A 22,764-nucleotide genomic window follows, 5' to 3' on the forward strand; every position below is an offset into this window, starting at 1 on the left:
TGTCTCTTGAGCGACCACAGTGTTGCTTTATATAACCCTCATCATATCCGTCCTGATATACGGTGCAAAAACATGGACTATGACAAAAGCGGATGAAAGCACCTTGGATCGTTGCGAGAGAAAAGATCTGTGATCTACGGTGCCGTATGCATAGAGTTGAGTGCGATGAAAAGATGGAACGACGAGCTGTACAGCGACGTAGACATAGTTAGAAGGGTAAAAGTTCTTGCTTCCAAGTCTATAGGATACCGCATTAGAGGAAGACTGCGGATCAGGTAGTGGACACAAGTGGAAAATTATCTCACCCAACTTGGAGTGCGAAATTAGAGATATCTAGCTAGGGACCGAGCTGGATGGGAAAGTTTGTTGGATGATCCCTAGTTCACACAGGACTGTAGCGCCACCTTTAGTAAGAAAGTAAGGGCCAAATAGTAATCTATGATTGACCATTTTTATTTTGACACCACACATTAAAAAATTTATTTTTTAATCGATTTTAAATCTCAAAAAAAATTGTCAATGATGAAAACCAATGATAGCTATAACTGGCTCCTTAACGTAAGAAGTCTTTGAAAACACTCTGATAATAGTGAGATTCTGTTATTTGTACATAGAACTGGCCTTTTGTTGAATAACATTTTAAAAGCAATAAAAACCATGGCGGCCATAATAAATCTGAGTTTTCATGCGAATTCAAATGGCTAATTGATAGAAGTCTATCATAGCACTTAAAGAGATAATCTTGAAATTTAGCAATTAACGAAATAAAATTGTTTCACCGTGATGTAAGGTCTGACTTATGTAGAGACCTTGAATTGATTTTTATTACACGACACCACAATATTAAATGATTAAATGTACAAACATACATATGAAAAATACCTAAAGTACATACTCGTATATCAATCAAGGCCTATTATAGAATTCAGTCCATAATTAAAAAATAAGGCAAAAACGAATTAGCATGACATAATTCTTTTGTATTTAAATAGCCTATTCGATGGAATGTGATTCAAATTAAATGACAAAATAAAAATTAAAAAACAACAAGAAAAATTGAAGCTTGCGTCTTTCATAGTTTTGTTTGCTCAGCAAGCAACTTACTATTTTCAGTCATATAAATATTTTATATCTATAAAATAACCAGAGTAATGACGAAGCTTATAATCAAATTCCAAATTAAACTTCAGATGAGATAAACAAACATGATGATGGGATGAGTGTGTTGTGTATGTATTAAACAAAGAATTATGACTTAAAATAAATATAATATCTAATTCAATATTATGATTGTGGGTTCAAAGCTTGACACCTCATCATGTTCTAAAACCATTCACTATCATCATGTTTGCGTGTTCTTATTTTTGATTGGAATTTTATTGTCATTCTTTGATTTCCCCAAAATACGTTCAAGCTGGCACAAGAGTGTATAACTAATCACTAATCACACTATTGATTGGCTATATTTTGTTTCCAAAGATTTTAACATTGTTAAGTTGGTTGGCCATTTTATTTAAATAACGCAAAGCTTGCGGACGAACGGACGGATGGGTTTACGGGACACGAACGACGAACGGACAGACGCATTTTGACTATGAGGTCATTGGTTAGGTCAGTGTGGATGGTTGCACATCTGCAATATCATGTCCGTAATTTATACGGTTGTGGCAAAATATGTACATAGTTAGGGAACATGGATTGGAATAGGGAATTCAGCTGAATTGGCTGGTTATTGTTGAGTTTGTGGTTAATTCAATGAGTGATGATAATCATATAGATAGACACATCAACATAAATGTACATAATATCTACGTATGTACGACGAAGTATTAAATGAATATATTGTTTTCAAGTGGCAACCTTAGGGAAATGTTTACATATATGCATCCATATGTGCAGTACATAATTATATCTATAAACATACATAACATCAATTGTATGTACATTAATGGATTGTACGTACATATATATAAATAACCATATATTGATGTACAATGTAGGTTTTTGGTGTAGTCTTTCATTCGTGGCTTTTTGTTATAATTTTAACTCTATAGGTCATGTTTAATGTCAGCTCTGATGACAGAATAGGACCGAAATTCAAATTAATTTGAAAAGCAATAAATTATACTTGAATGAAATCAGTGTCAAAGTTTATCAATATATTGGCAATGTTTTTTTCTTCAACAATATGTACAATATTTGTTTTATTATTGAATGTGGCAATGTATTTTTTAAAATATATAAAGAAGCCTATTATTCATTTTTACTATGGTCCCTGGGGCGTATACTTGTTTTTTTTTTTGTTCTGTGAAATTCAGAGAAAATACCAAGATTTTCAGAATTTTCAGGAAATCCCTATATAGCCCTCCCACAGTTGTATCACTTGTGTATCCTATATAATTTAATATCTTTACGATTTTTAATAAATTAAACTTTATTTACTTTGTCCGATGTTTATTTAGAAGCCCTCAATACACGTGTTTTTTTTTTTTTTTTTTTTGAGTTTTGGTTGACATCTTCGCTTGTTTAAAGCATTTGTGTTATTATGAGAGAAAGTTGAAAATAAATTAAATACTCGTATAAATCAATAATTTAGTATCCCTTTTATTAATTTGATGTTCAAATGGTAAACATGTGCATTTAAGAGGATACAGGCGTCCACAGGTTTTTCTCAAAACCCACCTCTGTCTACCAACTTTTATTCTCAACTGCATATACAATTCCAACCCCAGTGGAAAGTTGTGAGGTTTAGCAAACGAGAGAAAGAGAAGAGGTGTCTCTTTTAAGGCACATTTTCATCTTGACGGGAGCGGAGGAATTTCCGAGATGGAATCAACAAAAAGAAAATGAAAAACTTTGAAAACTAACATCGCTTATTTCGATACGGGTTTGTCATCGAAGCCAGACTTAGGCGACAAGTCGTGAGCTAAAGGTGCATCAATGAGCCCCGTATCAAGACTTAATTCGGCAACATTAGCCTGACACGTGCACAAGCCCCACCGAAGAGAAGGATAATATCACCAAGCATATGTTCTTCGATATTAAAACCATCTTGGGATATTTTAATGCCAAGCTACGAAGGGAAGACATCTTTGGTAAAATAATAGGAAAAACAGCGTGGAAGGCTCAACAGTTTCAGGATCATCGATTTTGGTACGTAGCGAAACATCGTGGTATGAACGCAGAAAACAGCACCAAGAACATCAATCGAAGAAATACTCTTGCTGTTTTTTTGGCCTAAGAAAGCAATTGATTATCCGTTTCTCGAGCAACTAAAGTGTCGCTATATAAGACCCTAATCATCCCAGTCCTGCTATACGGTGATGCAGAGGCAAGGACTATGACAAAAGCGGGTGAAATCACATTGGGTCGTTCTATCGAAGGTGAATGGAGGAGAAGATTAAACGAGGAGCTGAAAGTCCAATGACTGAGATGGCTGGGTTACATAAAGTGCATGTAAATTAATGCTCCGGTATTCGAATCCACTCTCATAGGATAGGAGTAGAGGATCAAGTAGCGCGCGCAAGTTGAAAGTGACCCCACCCAACTTGCGGTGCACAACTGGAGACATCTAGCTAGGGACCGAGTTAGATGGAGGAATTTGTTGGGTGAGGCCCTGGTTTTATTAATTTAGTGAAATCCCAACTTTTAAAATCCGATAGTCTCACACGGTTTTTGATTCCTCATTGGACAATGATGTCAAGGTCATCCGAAGAACAAAGATGAGAATCTTAAAAATAAAATTAAAAGCAGAGGGAACTGTCATTAGCAAAACAATGTAGTGGGTTTGAAGTTTTAGACAAAAGATAATTTATGAATATAAGGAGGAGAGTTGGAGACAAAACGAAGCCCTGGATGGCGCACACAAGCATTTATTTTGTGGATTTTAGATTTGAATCTGTACTGCAAGGAAATTGGCTTTATCAATCGATCCCAACTTTAAAAATCCGATTGTCTCTTTAAAGTCTAACCTGTCATATTTTGTAAAGGCCCTTTCCTTTTACTTTTCAAAACGCAATTTCTATACAAAACAAAGTTAAATTAAATCCAAACGCTTACACAAAACAAGACTAATTCAAATCCTAAATCATTTCGTGTTGGTGCTGTTAATCCAATAACAACATTTTAAGCATTATTAACTAAAGCAATTGACAATTTATAACCATGTACATTATAGGAATATTTGTACCTTACCTGCCTACACATTTGCTGGAATTGGTTACCATTGAATTCCTGATGATGGTTTATCTCCGTCTAAAGGCATCATCTAAATGGTATAGTTATGCGTACAATTTGCTTCTATAATTCAAAGAGATGTCATATATAATATGAAGTTAATTACCCTATAGTATAACTAGGTTATAGTTGAAGCCTTAAATTTGCTTAGATAATAAAGTGGATCTATGTAACTTAGCCCCATATGGATATGAGTTGAGCATTGAGCATGACACATTATGGGTAAGATTTTGATGCAGATATTGTAATTGAATTTAATTGCAATATAGGTAACTTTTCTCAAAACAAGATTAATGGATCAATTTTGTCCCATTAAGGGGAGTGGTACACCTTTAATAAAATAGGCAGGAGTAGGAGAGTATGATATAAAGTTTCAAGGTGTATTATTATTTAAACAATATTGACCTTGAATTATATGGTAAGCTCTAATGCTAATATATTGAATGCGGGACCTGACTAGTGTGTGATGTAACTTTTATTTATGTAAACTTCAAATTGCCGTTAGGCTTTAAATTGAAAATAACTATTTGGTCAGCATCAGTAATCATACCTGACAAGACATCAAAATAAATATTGACATGTTTTGCTGTTGGCAGCAGCTGTCAAGTGCACAACAAGAATTTCTTGAATCGAATTACAACTTATTTCAAGGATAATATTCAAAATCGTGGTTGGTAAATATCCAAATTAAGCAATCTTAGAGATAACAGATGATTGCAATGATTTTGTATATGGATTTAGCAGAAAGATGAGGTTCCAAATAGAGTTCTGGTAACAGTGGTGTCGCGATTTTTCTGTTATCCTAAACTCAAGTGCGTATAATCGATTAATCACAATATTTCTTTCCCAGTGCATATGACATACATATATGATACATCAAATGTGTCAGTTTATGTCAAATTAGTCAGTTAAATACTTGATTAATGAACGAGTTTTTCTGCTCTTGACGAAACGAGCACATCAGTGACAATGTTCATTGCCGTTGATCTCGGACCTCTGAAAATTCCGTGAGATTTTGTTTCTTTTGCAAAAGTGTGTCATTCGCATGATGCGCGTAAGGTTTTCAATGCAATGGTTTGGTACTCAAAATAAATATATGTGTATAGTGTATAAATAATTGGTTATGGGCAGGTACATCTTTGCTTCCATCATCAAGCAATCAACACAATCATCAATGTGAGGAGTTAAGCCTAATGCCTTATCTTTGAATTATTTTTGTTGTTTGTTTTTAATACTCGTATAATAAATATTTAATGAATTAAAAATGAATGGCAGACAGAAGACGAGAGTTGGTGTTCCCTCACCAAAGATCGCTGATGGAGAGAAGCCAAAAAGGCGTATTCTATAAATGGTGATCATTAATCATTTCCAAACATGGTGCTACCGATCGATATTTTATAGGAAGTTGACTGATTAATTCTGACAGAAAACTTTGTTGTTATTATTGTTATTACGGTTTATGTTTTTTTTATTTAATGTGGATTATTTTAAAATGTATTTGTTTAAATTAAATAACACCCTGGGTTGATTTAGAGAAAAAAGTAGGTGACTTTTGCCATTTTTTTTTAATTAGTTATAGTTACACTGTTTGCAAATTTGTATAGTGCTGTAAAGAGGTGTATATATCTACCTAGTCGTGCCATACATTTTGTTACGAAGCTTCAAGACCTTGTTGCTCAAGACATTAATGGAGTCAGGCGCTTTAGAAAATAGAATCGCAATTATTGTCTAACATAGATAAAAGTTATTCCTGTGGCATGATGGTAAGTGCGTTGGACTGTCATGCCAGAGGTCTTGGGTTCGATCCCTGCTTATGCCATCTAAAGTCTTTTCACGGTAACTACCTTTTGCGAGGAATTAACAAATCCTCCAAGAGTAACTCCTGTCATGAAAAAATGCTTTCTCAAATTAACCGTTCGAATTCGGCATGTAAACTGTAGGTCCCCTCCATTCCTGACAACATTACTCGCACACAGGAATGGTTGAGAGTTTTCAACGGACTGTTGCGCCACCCAATTAATTTTTTTAATGGTGTTTTAAAAACCACGCAATAATGTTGGGGAATCGGATTCTTTGCCTGTTTGATATATCCTTAGGATTGGTAAGTCGTCCGCAGCACTGGAACAAATATCAGTAAGACCTCTCGAAATAAAAAAGATCATATCCACAGAATTGGATACATTCACCTAATCCATTTCAGAACTGGTTAGGGATCACTTTCACATAAAGGTTTTTGAGGCTCTACAGATCAATTGTAAATATCCGACTCTAAGAAGTTATTGAGGAAAGACTCAAAGGGCTTTTACTGTAATATGCGAGAATTGAGCATGAAATAATTCTGTTTGCCGTTGAAAAAGTTTATAACAAAGAAAACGATGTAATACATGCCACATCATTTAATCATACCAAAACTGTTGTTCTAAAGCCAAACGATTGTGTAATGGTTGGATTAAAAATCTCACACCAAAGTGTCTCGCTTCGCCCTTTTAGGAAACGAATATGAAAAGTTGTATCATAAAGATGTGGTAAAGGGTTTGCGTTTGAGTTTAAGAAATATTCAAATACAAAATAGATTTGTCTCTAAAATTTCGGTGAGTCAAACAAAGCCAAAGCAACAAAAAAATTAACTTCGTAGATTTTAAAAAGCTTAAGATTTGTTGTCGGGAAATCCATATTTTGTATCCTTAAGTTTTCGTTTGACTTCTCACAGAAATTTTTAATTTCTTAAGGGGATATTAAAATACCTGAATTATATCTGGAAACTATAAAAAAATTTAACTTTTTTTAAATGTATTAAAGTAATAGGCTGGAAAAAACGCTAAAAGAATCGTGTTACTGTTGAATAATTTCAATTTTGTTTATTATTTGGCTAAAAATAATTTGGGTTTTGGTGATTTACAAGAGGTGCTTGCACTACCGTTGACGTTTACAAAGTTAAATAAATCGTTTGGGTCATAGGGCAACTAAACAAACTTGAATTTAACATAATCGAGTACAACTTCAAATTTAACTGATACTTGTAGATAAAGGTTTTTCCAATAAGATGTTTTATTTTTAATAGCTCGCTATTTAAGCTGCAATCTTTTGACATTTGACTAGTAAAATTGAGCTAATACTTTAAAGATCTGATACAAAATTCAACAACAAACAAAAATGGCACTACATGCCATAAACGCAACCCAAAAATTGATCACAAGCGGCAACAGAGATCATGTGATTAAACACCTTTAGGCATTTTTTCATTTGGGCCACCGGTAAGGTGAAGTCTCTCATAATGCTCCACAACCGATTAAAGATCATAAATATATAAGTACATATATCATAGAGGATTTCATAACAACACTGTTTTTTCAATCATTTTCATTAATGAGTCTCCCTTTTCCTGCTCTCACACTTAACCAATTTTAAAAAATAAATTCACAGGAAGTGATTTTTTATAGAGTAGGAGAATTGTATTTTTCTTGAATATAAACATATAACTAGTTGAAAAACTTAACTTTTTATTATATCGAATCGAAATAGGAAATACTGGGAAAATAATATTTCAGACAAAATGGTTTGAGCATTTGAAAGAACTAATCGAATGCACAAACCTTTTCATTCAATAAATCATTTTAATTTTTTTTAATACTAGCTTTGTATATGAAAACCAGACTCTCATGGTGGAAGTCGAATAGAGCGGCATCTTCATATTTGTTGTGGCACGCAGTCGGGAGACTTAAAAATGTTATAATTTGCAATAGAGAAAGACTATAGTGAATTAACGAAAGTCTGAGTGCAAAAGGAATACTAATTGTTTCTTTGTGTTTGTATTTTGGTTTAGTTAAATTTTTACATACGCAAAACGGTAGACTTTCTAAACAAAGGCGATAAGACAAAAGCAGGTGAATTGCGATTTCGTGTAGTTTTAATATACAAAAATACTAGTTTTTCTTACGTTACGAGTGATCTTGATATCAGCCTATCTAGCTACGTTTTTGTAGGCGATGTAAACGCTGGTCATCTCAGCCCATATATCGTTGAAACATCATGTAGGAAAAACACTGGCAGTCGAACAGTCATGGTTTGTATCATTCTTTTTAACGTTTGGGTTTTGGGTTATTTTAAATTATTTTAAAATGCTTCGTCGACGAGATGAAAGTGTTAAATTTATCTATGGGTATATTATATGTTAGAGGAACTTCTATGAAAAAAAATTGTGATGATAAGAAAAAATTATATTTAAGCTGATGTACATATTAAAATAGGTATTACACAAGTAATTAATGCTTTACGTTAATTTTTAAGAAGGTTGTATGTGGATTTACGATAATTTTTATGATGGTTGGTTTTGGTATTAGACACTATTAAGTTCAGGGTGAAAAAATTGCGGGAATTGGAATACTTATATTAAATGTTCACGTCTGCCTACAGATCACTCCCAAGTAATCCACTACACTTTAATTCTAGAATAAACACAATCGAAGTACCCTACCATTAAAAAAACACACACTTTTTAACGAATTAAATGCTTACCAAGAATTGGTTGGCACTAACTTTTCATTTCAAATTAGGAGGAAACCATAACTCAAAAACAAATACAATTTTAGATTTACGTACTTGTAAATGTATCTCTTTGCTTCTGAATTATTTTATAGTATTGTCTTTTATCTTCTTTACACTACTGGAAATACGCGAAAACCTATCATTCGCCTTTCCATCAGATTAAAAACCAATTTTTACAGCAGAAAGCTTGAAACTTATCCAATTTTATTTTTTTAATATACGTACCTTTAATTCTTACATGATAAGCTGGTATGTACGGACATAAGGGCATTATTCATATTTATGGCTAAAGAAAGAACAAGAAAAATATAGCTCTTTAACTTACTTCAAACCATTTGTTAAAGTATAAATAGAACTTACAAGTAATTCTCACAGCATCTTCCGTTATCCTTTTTCGCAACACTTTCACTCACGTAATTAAATTAAAATAAAAAACACAATCCACTAAAAAATCAAATCAAAAATCCAAATTAAATGCACTGAAATTTTACATCACGTGATCAGAACCTTTTGCTCTCCCAAAAACTTCTAAGAGGCGACTCGGCGTACAAAGTACTCACAAACAATTAATACTCTGGTAAAATCCTTAGGTACTACGCAACACTTTCACTCGCGAAATTAAATTAAATTAAAAAATCACTATCCACTTAATAGAAAAGAAATCGACATTCAAAAAATGTTAGATTATTTTTAATGTATTAAATAAAAAAACACTGGTAAGTAATTCAAGTGTTCTAATGGCGATCAAGTCTTGAAAGAACCAGAACCAAGATCGAAATTACGGTAGTAGTAAGCCTATCTCTTTTCATTTTGTTCTGTTCTCTTTCATTTCACAAAATACCGCCATTTGCCATCTTTTGTAAGCCATCTATCTACAAAAACAATAACTAATATTAGAAACGATTGCATTTTGTTTCTACATTACTTCTAAAAAAATCCGAATAGAACACACAGCGACTTTCATTCTGAACACACTCGCAATATGACAGCCGCTGTATAACAGTTAATAAACAGCTGTGTTGTATGTTATATGCGTGACATTTCTACTGTCAGTATAATTCTTCCGCGATTTGGATTTAATTTTCGCAGCGTGATTGCATTTTAATTTTATTTCGCTTAAAAAGTTTCCTTTTTCCGCAATAAAAAATGGATCACAAAAACACCCTACGTGTCCACAATGGTGATAAGGATAACACAAATGGAGAAGAAGTCAAGACGCCGTTTCTCATAGGTGTTGCTGGTGGAACAGCAAGTGGAAAGGTAAGAATGTGATAGGAAAAAGCCTCCTTCAAAGACGACTTCAAAATACCTACCATAAAATACGTTTTTATTGCAGTCAACCGTGTGCAAGAAAATTATGGAACAACTAGGGCAAGCTGACATGGACCATGCTCAGCGTCAGGTAAAAATTAATTATTTTATTTATTTATTCTTCAATAAAGTTAACTTACAATCCTGTTTTGCAGGTGGTAACAATAAGTCAAGATTGTTTTTATCGCGAATTGACACCCGCTGAGAAAATCAAAGCCCAAAAAGGACTCTTTAATTTTGACCATCCAGATGCTTTCAATGAGAAACTAATGTTTGAGACACTCCAATCAATATTAAAGGGACTTAAAGTTGATATTCCAACTTATGATTACAAATCAAATTCTTTGTAAGTACCAAAAGCTGCCTATATTTATGACGTAATTTTTCAAGGTCAATCCTTTTTTCTTTAGGGACTTTGAAAACACAATGACTATCTATCCAGCTGATGTTGTTCTCTTTGAAGGAATACTTGTTTTCTATTTTCCAAAAATAAGAGAATTATTTCATATGAAGCTGTTTGTTGATACCGATTCTGATACAAGGTTGGCACGCAGAGGTTAGTCTTCTAAAAAGAGTAATGTGATTTGATTTTATTCACATGTTTTATTATGTTTAGTACCAAGAGACATAAATGAACGTGGACGTGACTTGGACCAGGTACTCACGCAGTATATGACTTTTGTTAAGCCGGCTTTTGAAGAATTCTGTTCACCAGTAAGTTAATACGAACACCACCATTAATATATTCGATATGGTTCAGGGTTAATTTTTTGCTTTCACAGACCAAAAAATTCGCAGATGTCATAATACCCCGAGGAGCTGATAATACTGGTAAGTGAATAGGAACGTATATTCCCAATTTAAAATCAAACGTTCAAGTAGTTTGATAGCTTTTTATTTCGTTATTTTAGTTTTTAATCATTTTTCACTTAAAATTCATTTCTGATACAAACAAAAAATATTAACAGCTTTTTTAAAGTTACTTTTCAATTCATCATTTTTCCATCCTTGACTAAAAAGAAAATATGAATGCCTTTTTATGATTATTCTAAATTAAAAAAGAAAAACAAAACTAGTCTAGTTTATTTTTATGTTTTGTGTTTTTTTTTATAAAAAGCTGAGAAAAAAAGAGAAAAACCAAAGTTCCAGCCAGTTTTCTTTGCTTGTTATTGTTCTTTACAGTTGCTATTGATCTCATTGTTCATCATATTGGAGAAATACTAAGGCCTGGCGGCACACCAAATAACTCAACATCAACAACGCATTTCGTCATGAAAAGTGAACATTAGGAGTTTAGTTTTATTTATTTTAAGAAAGCAAAACTAATTAAAAGCACCTAGCATTTAAAAACAAAATATAATAATAATAAACAAAATAAATACAACAGATACACGTATTAACAACTGTAGGAAAATATCTTTTAAACAAAAACATTTAAGCTATATCAAAGTTCGCAATAACTTTTTTACGTTATACAATAAGTTTTATTGTTTGGTTTGTTATACTAATTTAATATATATATATACATTTATATATTAAAGTAAAGTAAGTCTTTTATCTTATTAACATAACATCATGTTTTTGGTAAAGTATACAGATCATTTATCTTAAAACAATTAAATCAGATAAAAATTAAATACAATTCTTTTTTCATAGAAAGGTGAAAATAATGCACAAATAAATGGAACACAAATTAAGTTTGAATAAAAGACTTCTTCTTTATAATTTTTGTTCGGGAATATTATACAAAAAATACTATAATAGAAAACTGATGATCTTTACTTGGAAATTGTACGTTACTAATATTTTATATATACCACTCCGATTTTAGAACTCGAAATTTCAATAATGACGCTGGATGCAGTTGTACTCGTTTTTACCTTATTCCTTACCATTTTATTTGTATTAGTTTTTACTAACATAGAAATAACGGGCATACTAAACTTCTTCTTCAACCTGTCTGTCAAAATCGCTTAAAACAATTATATACAAAATTTCCCTTGAAATTATTAAAAAAAAATAGAAGCAGGATATTTGCGTTTTAACATTTTAGATATTTTGTAAGCCTATTTTTTCTGCAGACAATAAATAAACAAACTGGAATCCTTGTACCGCTTTCAACACACTACAGGTAAACCAACAAATACGACTCATCAATTTTAACGTGTTTTTGTTTCATTTTATTTGATTTTTTTAACTTAATGTAGCCGTAGTGTGATTTGAAAATTTAAAAAAAAGTATGTATATTAATGCTCCAACAATTCAGCTAAGTTGAAAATATATATATATGAAATTTATAGTTTTTTTTTCTAAATAAATTTGTTTATATTTTATTTATTTTATTGTTTATTTACAGTTGCTATTGATCTCATTGTACAACATATAAGAGATTTCCTGAATAATCGTTCAAAACACGATTCAACTACAAGTCTCGCAATGAATATGAATAATTCGTGTTTAGCTAGTGGCGGAGGAGGTAAGAATACTCCAACTATTGTTCTTCTTCGTCCGCACTAACTATTTTCTTGAGTGTTACCAAAAACTAATAATATGACCAACAAGAGTCAGTAATAATGTGAATGAAAAATATATACCTATTGTATGATTGAAAAGCTTTAAAAGAAACAAAACCAAACCAAACCAAACGAAGAATCTGCTAGAACAAATTAATATAACATTACTGTACCTATAATGTAGCTTTAAAAAAGAAGAACTTTATTTTATTAATGTAAATATGTAACTGTAGCATAGGGGAGATACAAGACAGATGAATAATTTAGATAAATTAATTTTTTCCTTCGTTTTTTTTTTTTTATTTGTAAATATATGGGCTGTTATATTTTATCTGTCAACTTCTTATGTGTTTTTCAAGATTAAAATAAAAAAGAAACTAATATTTTTTGTCTAATATTTTTGTTATAAATTAAAACTGAGTCATGTTCATTACGATTCGATAATATAAGAGGGAGAGTCTGAATTATTTTATTTTAAAATGCATCAGATTAAATAATTAAAATGTATCTGCACTTTTTACTTAATTTTCGTGATAAACTTAAATTATTTTTGACTTTACTGCAAATCTAAAACAAGGCTTCATATATTATTTAAAATAACGCAAATCTGTGTTAAATCTTATCTTTAAATTTGTGTTCTGCAGGTCTTATTTCTTATGAACTTTTGACCAATTAATACGCTTGGAACGCTTAAAATTGTATTTGTTTTTCTGTTTGTATTTTATAATCCTGTTTTTACAAAAAAAATCAATTAATAATATCAATACCATTTTAATTCTGCATGGAATTTGAAAACCCTAAATTTTGTCTCCAAAATTATAACTACCTTAATTTTTGTTTAAACTCTAATTTAAATTCAATTGAACTATTTTATTTTTCAAAAAAAAAAGATGGTGATGCATATAAAGCAATTCGGCGTTTTTCAACACTCTGCACTCAGCTAAGTATGAATGGAAATTTATTTTTTGAACAAAACCAATATCTTAAGAATAGTTCGACACATTAAAATGAAATATGTACGTAAATTAGTGAAATTTTGTTAATTTCACCTTCAACCATTAATTGTGGTAAATTGCACAAATCATACAATTTAAAATTAATACAAAATTGTTAAAAACTTATTTAATGGAGATTAATTAAATATATTTATTTAAAAACAAGAACATTTGAGTTTTTCTAACAATAATTAAATAAGATTTATTTAGCTTTAAAAATAATTTAGTAAAAAACTACTAAATTATAAGACAAATACAAAAGTTAGAAAGACGTGGAAAGACTTTCTTACGTTAACTAAAAAAAATTAAATTTATTTAAATGAAAATGAAATAAGATATTATTATCATTCATTCAAAATCGCATTAATTATTTTATTTTTAAAAACATCTTTAGAGCATTCAAGGTCCATTACAATGGTATATTTGTTGAAAAACGTACAAGGTCGTGTTACTGGATCATTGATACCATAATTAGTGGAATGGAATTGGATAGCAAAAAAAAAGGTTAGCTCTTGGTCTTAAACTACGAGAAGGAGTATAAAGTTTAAAAAGCAATTGTAAAGCCGAACAAGTTATAGTTCTTAATAGGACTTGCAAAACATAAGCCATTGGAACATCGCAGGGCGATGAAGTTTGAACAACAATGACTGCTCATTTCTTTTGTATTTAAAAACATGTATATTTATCATTTTAAAATGAAACAGTCGTTTTAACCGAAGGACGCCACTCGTCAAAAATCGTGCCAAAAAAGAGAGATGAAAAGCCTCCTTATTAGAGACACATTGTGTGCTAAAGAAGTAATGGCAAAAGTGGACCTAGAAATAGAAGTACGACGAGTACAACAAATAATAAAAAAGGATTGAAGATTTCCTACGAAAACAAATGTGCCAAAGCTGAGTTCTTACCATTACACGAACTAGCTTCGATTTGCAGAAAAACAGCGGTTCTGGAAAGAGGAGTGGAGAAAAGTTATTTTTAAAGACGAGAAGGCGTTTAATTTGGATGGCGAAGTGCAAAATTTTGTGGGAGGATCCCTTACGATTTGAGGGAATATAGGATACAATGGAACTACTCTAATTTGCTTCGTGAGCACAAAAATGGATTCTGTTCATAACATTCAACTGTTTGATGATGTCTTAATCAACTTTGAAGAGGGAATAGCCACACCAGCAAGACAATGCTACAATTCACCGTTCAAGGGCAACGAAGGAATTCCTACATTCTCGAAATATCACCACTATCAATTAGCCAGCATTAAGTCCTAACTTAAACACGATTTAAAACCTGTGGTCACTTTTATCATCAACAGTTTTCCATCATGGCCGCCAGTTTAAGGATGTAAAGGAATTGAAACAATGAATTCAAGAGGAGTAAACGAACATTGAAAGATCTTATGTTAAAACTCTAATTAACTCAATAGCCAAAAAAGGCAACTATACTTCGTATTAGAATTGTTAAAAACGAAAAAACAAAAGTGCCTTCAAAATTTTTTAGTTAATTTGTTCCTTAAAATTTGTTATATTTTCTTCTGTTATTTCGAAAACCATATTGCCTTCATAATTATATTGGTGGGGGTAGTAAATTTAAACGTTCTAAAGCAAATTACATAGTTGCAATCGTGTGAATTCGAAAAGTATACAGTTAACTAAAGTGTTATTGTTACAAGATTCAAGACAAACCCCCTCTTAGTTTGTATTTCAGAACTTAAACTGAACATAAATTGAAATTCTTCCTTTTTTGAACTTTAACTGAACATAAATTGAAATTCTTCCTTTTTGACATGATCCCTTAGACTTGATCTTTATATATCAACAAAATCCTTATAATGTGTTAACATCTAAGACACAAACCTTAATAACACAAAACTAACTTCATCTCTCGTTCCACATGAACACCTATCGCACCTGCAATCAGTCTTACTTACCTGTTCTCACTACAGGTAGAGCGTAAAGGTAGGTAATAAGGTATCTTAAAGAAAACCCCCAGTTCCAATTCTCAGTACGATGATAGTACACTATCGATCTCTTACTAACCACCTTAGTACGAATAGGTAGATAATATTATTTTTGTATAAAGTTTTCTTTTTGTTCGTTTGGACAATGAATATTATGAATGTTGGAGAGTTTCACTTCACGGTTTTGTTCAGTTTTCAGTTTGAATTCGGTTGTCGTGAGTATAGTGTGGTGTTCGTTCCCGAAGTTAATGTGGTAGCACTGTAGCAAAGCAATAGCAATAGCAATAGTGACTGACGGCAGACGGACGACGGTAATAGTGAAATTTAACCTGATGACGAATGCAAAGAATAAAATCAAAAGCTAATTGATTGCATTTTCGCCTCGATTGTGTGTGATTTTTTTAAAATTTAATCGGCCCCTTTTTTATTTAAGCACAAATTAAAAATTATCTATCATTGCGAATAGAAATTAATTTGTTTTGTAGAAAAAGTGAAAAGCCTAATTATAATAACGTGAATGATTGTAGAAAAATGTCCAGATAAACTCTTGCCAAAGGCGAAAGGCGAGTGAAAGAGAGAATCAAGGCTTAGTTTTTGTTTTGTATTAAAGTGTTTGAGAGTGAGTGAGAAATCATTGGATAAAATTACAAGAGTTGCGGGGTGTGGGAGGTTTGGATTTTGAAACCAACAAAACTACACGATGAAACTGGGATTTTTTAACTCATCAAATTATCCTGTTCGTGACTTCGGATGGCTGGTGGTTTTATTATCAACTTATGTATTTATTGGTAAGAAGACTATGGAAGATTGACCATCATTAATCTAAGCTGCATTTAAGTACTTTGATATACTACTTTTTGACATGAGGGCTGTGCTATGAGAATTGAGAATAAAGAAATCTTTTAAGAATACCTAGGGCTTGAGTTGAGGGTGTGTTTCTATTTCTATTTACCTGTGGAATAGCCACTATCTCCATGTCTCGCTCGTTCATTCAATTGTTTGCATTGTACTCGTGCATTTGTAGTAAGTATAATTTCGTCTTTCTACCAAAACTACAAGCGAAATAGAAAACAATGTTTGTCGTTGCCGTTGACGCAAACCCGCAGACCAGCAGTCCAGCAGTCATGCAAGGTGAGATGCGCTTGTGAATTGTGATGAAAACAAATGCGACAGGTAGACTTGTTTGAAGTGACTGTTCTGTTTGTGAAAAGTGAAGAGAGTAATAGCAGGTAATATTATTTTGTTTGTAAACCTGTGTTTGTGTTTACCTCGTAAAAGGTTTTACAATCAAAATGGAACTTCTAGGTAGAATTAATGATTATTCAGGAAAATGAGGGGAACAGATTCCCATTCCCACACTTTCGAACTGAGAGTCTTTACTCCGCCACCATGCCTTTAGGTGAACCATGTACCAGTACCTACCTAATTTTCATGATCAATTTGTGGTGAATAATAATGGTATTTCCTGTTTTAAATTTCTAGTGTGTAGAATGAGGTGCGGAAAAGATACAAAACAGGTTTTTTTTATTACTATTTAATATAAATTTCACAATAAAAACAAATCAATCAAAACTAGGTAGTAGGTACACCAGTTTACCCTATTTTTGTGAATGACATCTTAACTGCTCGGCTCGTCTAAATGTGTTATTTTTATTTCGTTTTAGGTAAATTAGAAAAACACAAAATGTGTAAGACCCTGAAATTCCCAGAGAATGACTAAACCAAGAAGGGATCGAAACAATTTCTGGGAACAAAGGTAGACGCCAGCTAGAATTTGAGTTGTTTATAATTCAAAGAAAATACTCGTACCTACCTACTTTATAAAATGTTTAAGCTCATAAATGGAAAATAAGTGTAAGCTAAAGACTCGACAATCTGAGAAGATTTTGTTTCTGTTGTGGGCGCTAAGTTGAGTTTAGTGTATAACATAATGTACATAGCTTGGTAGGTGGGTACATACAGTAACGGACCAAGCAATTGGACCACTTTCAATGTGTTAACATTTCTTAAGGGAACACAAATATTTAAAGCTTTTACTGTAAAAAATTTAAATTTTATTATTCTTTGAGTTGTAAAGAAGGTAATAAATAAAAGTAATCAAGAAAAAAGAATGTACATAGGTATTCTTAAAATGGTAAGATATTAAAAAAGAAATTGTTGCAAAAAAGCGGAAAAAGCAATAGAAACATTTTCAAGAATGTTGAACATTCAAGATACCTACTAAATGAACTTCATAAAAATAATATCAGAATATTGTTTTGCCCGTCACTGTATTTAGTATGCAGACAACTTCTTATGGAACATTAAACATTCAAGATGCGTTTCTAAAGACGGTTAGTCTAGTAGGGAAGGAGTGACGAAGAAACAGAAGAAGTACTTGCATTTTTTTTTTAAAATAAAAATGAAGTTTTAATTCTAAACAAAAATTGTACATTTTTAATAATATAAGCGAAAACAGTCAGTCAAGTAACAAAGGTAGGTATAAACAATAATTAAGTTTGCCTTCATTTATGGTAAGGTTACGATTATTTTTATAACGATTAGACCTAGTCCAAAAAATTGGGCTATTAGAGATAGGATTAGAAATGAGAAACTGGTTTTAAATTCAACATTCGTGTAGTACGGCTAAGAAATAATAAAAGCAAGAAAAAGTAACTCAGTTCTTTTTAAGAAATATTAACGGACAATTTCTTAAGGAAGTCATAAACTAAATTAATAACTCGATCTAGTTGGCAATTCTCGGTTTATCCTTGGAACTTAATTTTAAAAATAATTTTAACTCTAGCATCTAATCATATCTTTATATGAAGCTCTGTTTAGAGTCATGTTTGAGTTCTAGGAGTTTTAGATCTCAATTGAATTGAAGTGAGTTCTAACATGTTTTTTGCTATTTTTGTTTTCCCCGTAGCTAGTTCTGACTAAAAATTCTAACATTTCACGAACAAAATTGAAAACATCTGTCAGTTATTGTTGAAGCGGATGTTTATTTTAGGATTTAGTTTTGATATTCTCACTTTTTTCTATATAAAAGTTGTGTTTTTGTGTTTTAATGGATTTCGTTTAAGATTTGTGTTTTTTGAAATAATTCTTTATTGATAAATGCCCAAATATTTGTGATGCACTGAACAATGCAAAACAAAAAATATTGATAAAAGTTTAGTATTTTAAAATGTTTTTTCAGATGCACATGTTATAAAAACGTGCGTCTTATATTCTATAAACAGATGTATCTATACTTTTATCTGGTTATGTTGTCTATAGGTATATTAACTATTAAATATTGGATGTTATTTCTTGAAAGAATTTGAATATCTTTATAAAACTGCCAGCTTTCACAACATTTTACACTATTCAGCTAATATTTAAGAATTTTTATCAAACTTTCTTTATTTATTGTGATCTGGAATTTAATCCTTAACCGAAATGAATTAAAAAAAAATAGAACTTTATCAAGAAATTAGCCGTTTAAATTCCGAAGGAATCTACTCTGCGTTAAAACGGGAGTTTTACACATGTGTTCCTATCCTATCAGTATCTTTTTATGACGCTACGCACAAGATTATTTTTATCTCTTCCTAGATTTCACTACATAATGCATAGGTAGTGTGCTTACGAAATTGGAGGAGGTAGTTTCAGAATTGATTAGAAACGTTTGATCTGCTTTTTCTAAAACCAACCATTGATTCATGCACTTCTTAGGTCATATTTAAATTACAAATACATAATGTACCTCAAAAGCCTTGAAAAAAGAATACCTAATATTATTCTTGACTGACCTTACCTGTTTTATGTGCATATTATCTTGTTTAAGAAGTAAATACATAATAAAATAAAGTTGAGTTTTTAACGAAACTCAAATTAGTGCTTCTAAGCTATTGGAATTCCTTTGTGTGTAATTTATTATATTTTTGATTAATGATGAAAAGAATTTTCTATTATTTAAAAAAGACGATGAAAGATCACTGGTCCCTTGTGCAATGTGTATAAGTCTAAGTTTTCTTTGGTTCCTTTTATTTTAAAAGATACCTTTAGAGGTCAATGAACCTATTTTTTACTTCCCATATGAAGTTATTGTAATGGGTCCGATTTGTCAAATTGAAAATTTTGACATTTCTCGGCGTTTCAAGGTCCCTGGAGTAGAAATAAAAGATTTTTATGTGCGTGCGTGTGTACGTACGTTCGTACGGCCCGAACGTTCGCGACCTTTTTTTCGTCGTCCATAGTTCAAGAACCAGAAGAGTTAGCGACTTCAAATAAATTTTGTTATACAGATAATAAGGCAGAAAGATGCAGAAAGGGTTCTCAAGAAAATTGTATTAAAAGTATATTTTTTGAAATAAATCAAATTAACGGTTTTTTTAATTAATCAAAAAAACTTTTTAAAAAAAATTTGTCACCCCGAAAATTTTACAACTACGAAATAATTTTATCACCAAAACAATTTTATGCAAAGAAAACTAACTTAAAAATTTTGAAAAAAATCGAATTGACAGTTGCTTTTATAAAAAATAAAACCTAAAAAAACATTACTCAAAGTTGGTAAAAATTGAATTCCGACTCAAATATCTTTTTAAAAATTTGAGATTATGGCTTACAAATAATTTTTACTTATAAGAAATATTGACAGTTTTATAATTTAATAAAAACCTTACAAAAAACAATACTAAAACTTGGTAAAGATTTACTTTCGACTCAAACAGCCTTCAAAACTTAAAAATAGTGTCTTCAAATTGGTAAAAAATTGGTAAAAATTTGTTTTCGACTAAAAATCTATTTAACAAAACAAAACAAACCCATTTCTTTATATAAAAAATATTGCTGGTAATTTTAAAATTTTCAAGAATAATTCAACTGAAAACTTTTTTTAACCCAAAACTTTTAAGCAAGACAAATCGACAGATGGGATGGGAAGCTATCAGTGTGAGTCGCATCCCAGCCTCTTTTCTAAATTTTGAATTTGAAAAGCGATGAATTTTCGTGTGTTTTATTAAAAGCCAACATATTAATATGAATAATTAGTATATACAGGGTATGCCTTTAATGATGGGCCAAACTCTAAAAATAGTGACAGTCCTTTCAGAATTTAGTAACTTGTTTTGCCCGTTTGTTCAAAACACTTTTATTTGATAGATTTTTAATATTAAGTTGTACAAATATTTATATGCATCTAAATTTAAAGATGGAAGTGCAAAATTTGTTTCTTTTTTATTATTTTGAAGTGACAAAAAAATTAGAAACAACGCAAAAAATGACTAAAACGTTTTTTTTCTTCAAAATTTGACTTAAACAGCCATTACTCCGATACTAGTTTAGTTCGGGTTACACAAGTTACCAAATTCTGAAGTCATAACCTGGAGATCATCATATTCAGTTTGGAGTTTTGGACTATTTTTAACGTGACATGTATTTTAAACCAAAATAGAAGAAATTAAGCATTTTCGAAATGTCATGTTTATCTAAATTACTTACATTGCTCAAAAATTTAACAAAAATAGGAAAAACATATGCAAGAGATAATAAAGTTCTTAGCTATAAAACAGAACTCAATTAAGAAAATAATTTACCACAACTACACCATTTTATATTACAAAATAGACAAAAATCCCACGATCAATATTATTTTGTTTGTTATTATTTCCTCAAGGCCAATTAATTCTGATCTTCAATAATACATACCCCTACGTATTTGTTAATTGAAATTCACAATTCTTATTGATCCACATGTTTGTATTACTTGAAAGTAATGCAATGTAGTTCTGGAGTTTTGATGTAATATGTCGTTAGGGCCACCAAATAAAAGTAGTGACCTCAGGTTTAAGACCCTGTGCTAACTACACAATAAGTAAAAAACTGCATTCACGTTAAATTATTCGGGGATATCCTTAACAAGGTGCATGATTCTAAAAACTGGTATACATACCTTTATGGTCTTTTAAAAGTACTCGCAATTTCAACCATTCGGTAGTTTTTACTAGTTTTTAAGTAAGGTAATGCTAGCTTGACTATCCAAAAAAAATTATTCGGTCACAACAAAATAATTGTTAATTTACAACAAATTAATGAGCTACTAACCATTTAACACAAATAGTTTCGACATTGCTACTGAGAAGTCCTTCGGTAGACTGATATGAAAAAGTCTAGTTTAATGAGCTATTAGTACACACTTAGAAAATATGGAACAACAAAATTTAATTTGTCTCTTATAATTTACGACAATTTAAAAAACTATAACTTTTTCAATATAATGAGTTTGAATAGCTTTGCTTTATTTAGTGTTGGAACCATAGAAAACATTGCACGGCAAATTATAAGCTTTAATTTTCAATTTAAAAGAAATCGACCTTAATTGACAATAGAAGCAATTAATCAAAATTCATAGAAAACCTTCCAGCAACAACATAGAACAATAAAATCCAAACTGTCAAAATTTAATAACTTTTCGATCGGTGAATTATCGGTTTTGGTATATTGACACTCATGTCAGGTTTTATTATTGAACCATGTGCGATAAACGATTTATTTTCTAATTTGGTTATACATATTTCAAAATACATATGTTTCTATAGGTACTTTAATTTAATTCGTTCATACCATATATATTTTAAACTATTAAAATGCATAATATATTAATTTGCACACATATTCGGATCCAAAAAAAATTATTTCTCGTTCCTATAAAAGTAGTTATTTTATGTGGCTCAAACTTTTGTGACGCATCAGTTGCTTGTAGCTTAAGCAATGAAATCCAACAACTTTAACCGTGATGCTTTTGATCTGAAGTTTAAACTCAGCACCAGACAAACTCTACAAAATAATTGTATATATCAATCTCTAAAGACTCTTTAAATGTTATCTGAACTCTTTATCTCGTTTTGTGGGCGTCATAGCTACAAATGCATGACCGATGTGTCATCACAGGCAACAAGCATACACAAATAAAGTTACTTCTGGTCTGGTTTATATTTACAACGCCTCGCTTGGTTCAAAGCCCAGTTTGTTTGGTATCTATAAAACGAGAATACTAAATTCAGATATAATGTGTTTAGCTGTTGAAAAGTTGCTATAGTACAGCCGCATCTTGGTAATTTACATATAAATATTCCCTTTTGGGACTCCTCCGTGAAATGAAAATACAAAAAAGTTCCGACGACGAAGTTGTGCATTATGTACTTTGTACCTATCTAGATCAATTTATTACTATAGCGCAGTA

The 22,764-nt window shown here is 31.1% G+C and overlaps 2 protein-coding genes across 4 annotated transcripts in view; both read left to right on the top strand.

Annotated features, from left to right (window-relative positions):
• Positions 1-9,828: 9,828 nt before the first annotated feature.
• Positions 9,829-13,768, top strand: LOC129940937 (uridine-cytidine kinase). Of its 3 annotated transcripts, XM_056049462.1 has the most exons (8): positions 9,829-10,041; positions 10,118-10,183; positions 10,248-10,438; positions 10,503-10,648; positions 10,709-10,806; positions 10,875-10,923; positions 12,449-12,568; positions 13,496-13,768. In XM_056049462.1, exons 1-8 carry the CDS (start codon positions 9,928-9,930, stop codon positions 13,609-13,611), a joined length of 900 nt encoding a protein of 299 aa, XP_055905437.1. In that variant the 5' UTR covers positions 9,829-9,927; the 3' UTR covers positions 13,612-13,768. The 3 variants fall into 3 exon arrangements, with proteins under 3 accessions (XP_055905437.1, XP_055905439.1, XP_055905438.1); XM_056049464.1 differs by lacking the exons at positions 12,449-12,568; positions 13,496-13,768 and adding an exon at positions 11,210-11,637; XM_056049463.1 differs by lacking the exons at positions 12,449-12,568; positions 13,496-13,768 and adding an exon at positions 11,275-11,637 and having other exon boundaries at positions 9,830-10,041.
• Positions 13,769-15,755: 1,987 nt separating this feature from the next.
• LOC129942865 (protein crumbs) overlaps positions 15,756-22,764 on the top strand; it is a 28,245-nt gene continuing 21,236 nt past the window's right edge. The window contains exon 1 of the mRNA XM_056051975.1: positions 15,756-16,342. Coding sequence (XP_055907950.1) covers positions 16,255-16,342 — 88 coding nt within the window. The 5' untranslated portion in view covers positions 15,756-16,254. The remainder of the gene's footprint in view (positions 16,343-22,764) is intronic.

This window comes from Eupeodes corollae, chromosome 1 (assembly GCF_945859685.1).
Source record: "Eupeodes corollae chromosome 1, idEupCoro1.1, whole genome shotgun sequence".
Classification (NCBI taxonomy): Eukaryota; Metazoa; Arthropoda; class Insecta; order Diptera; family Syrphidae; genus Eupeodes; species Eupeodes corollae.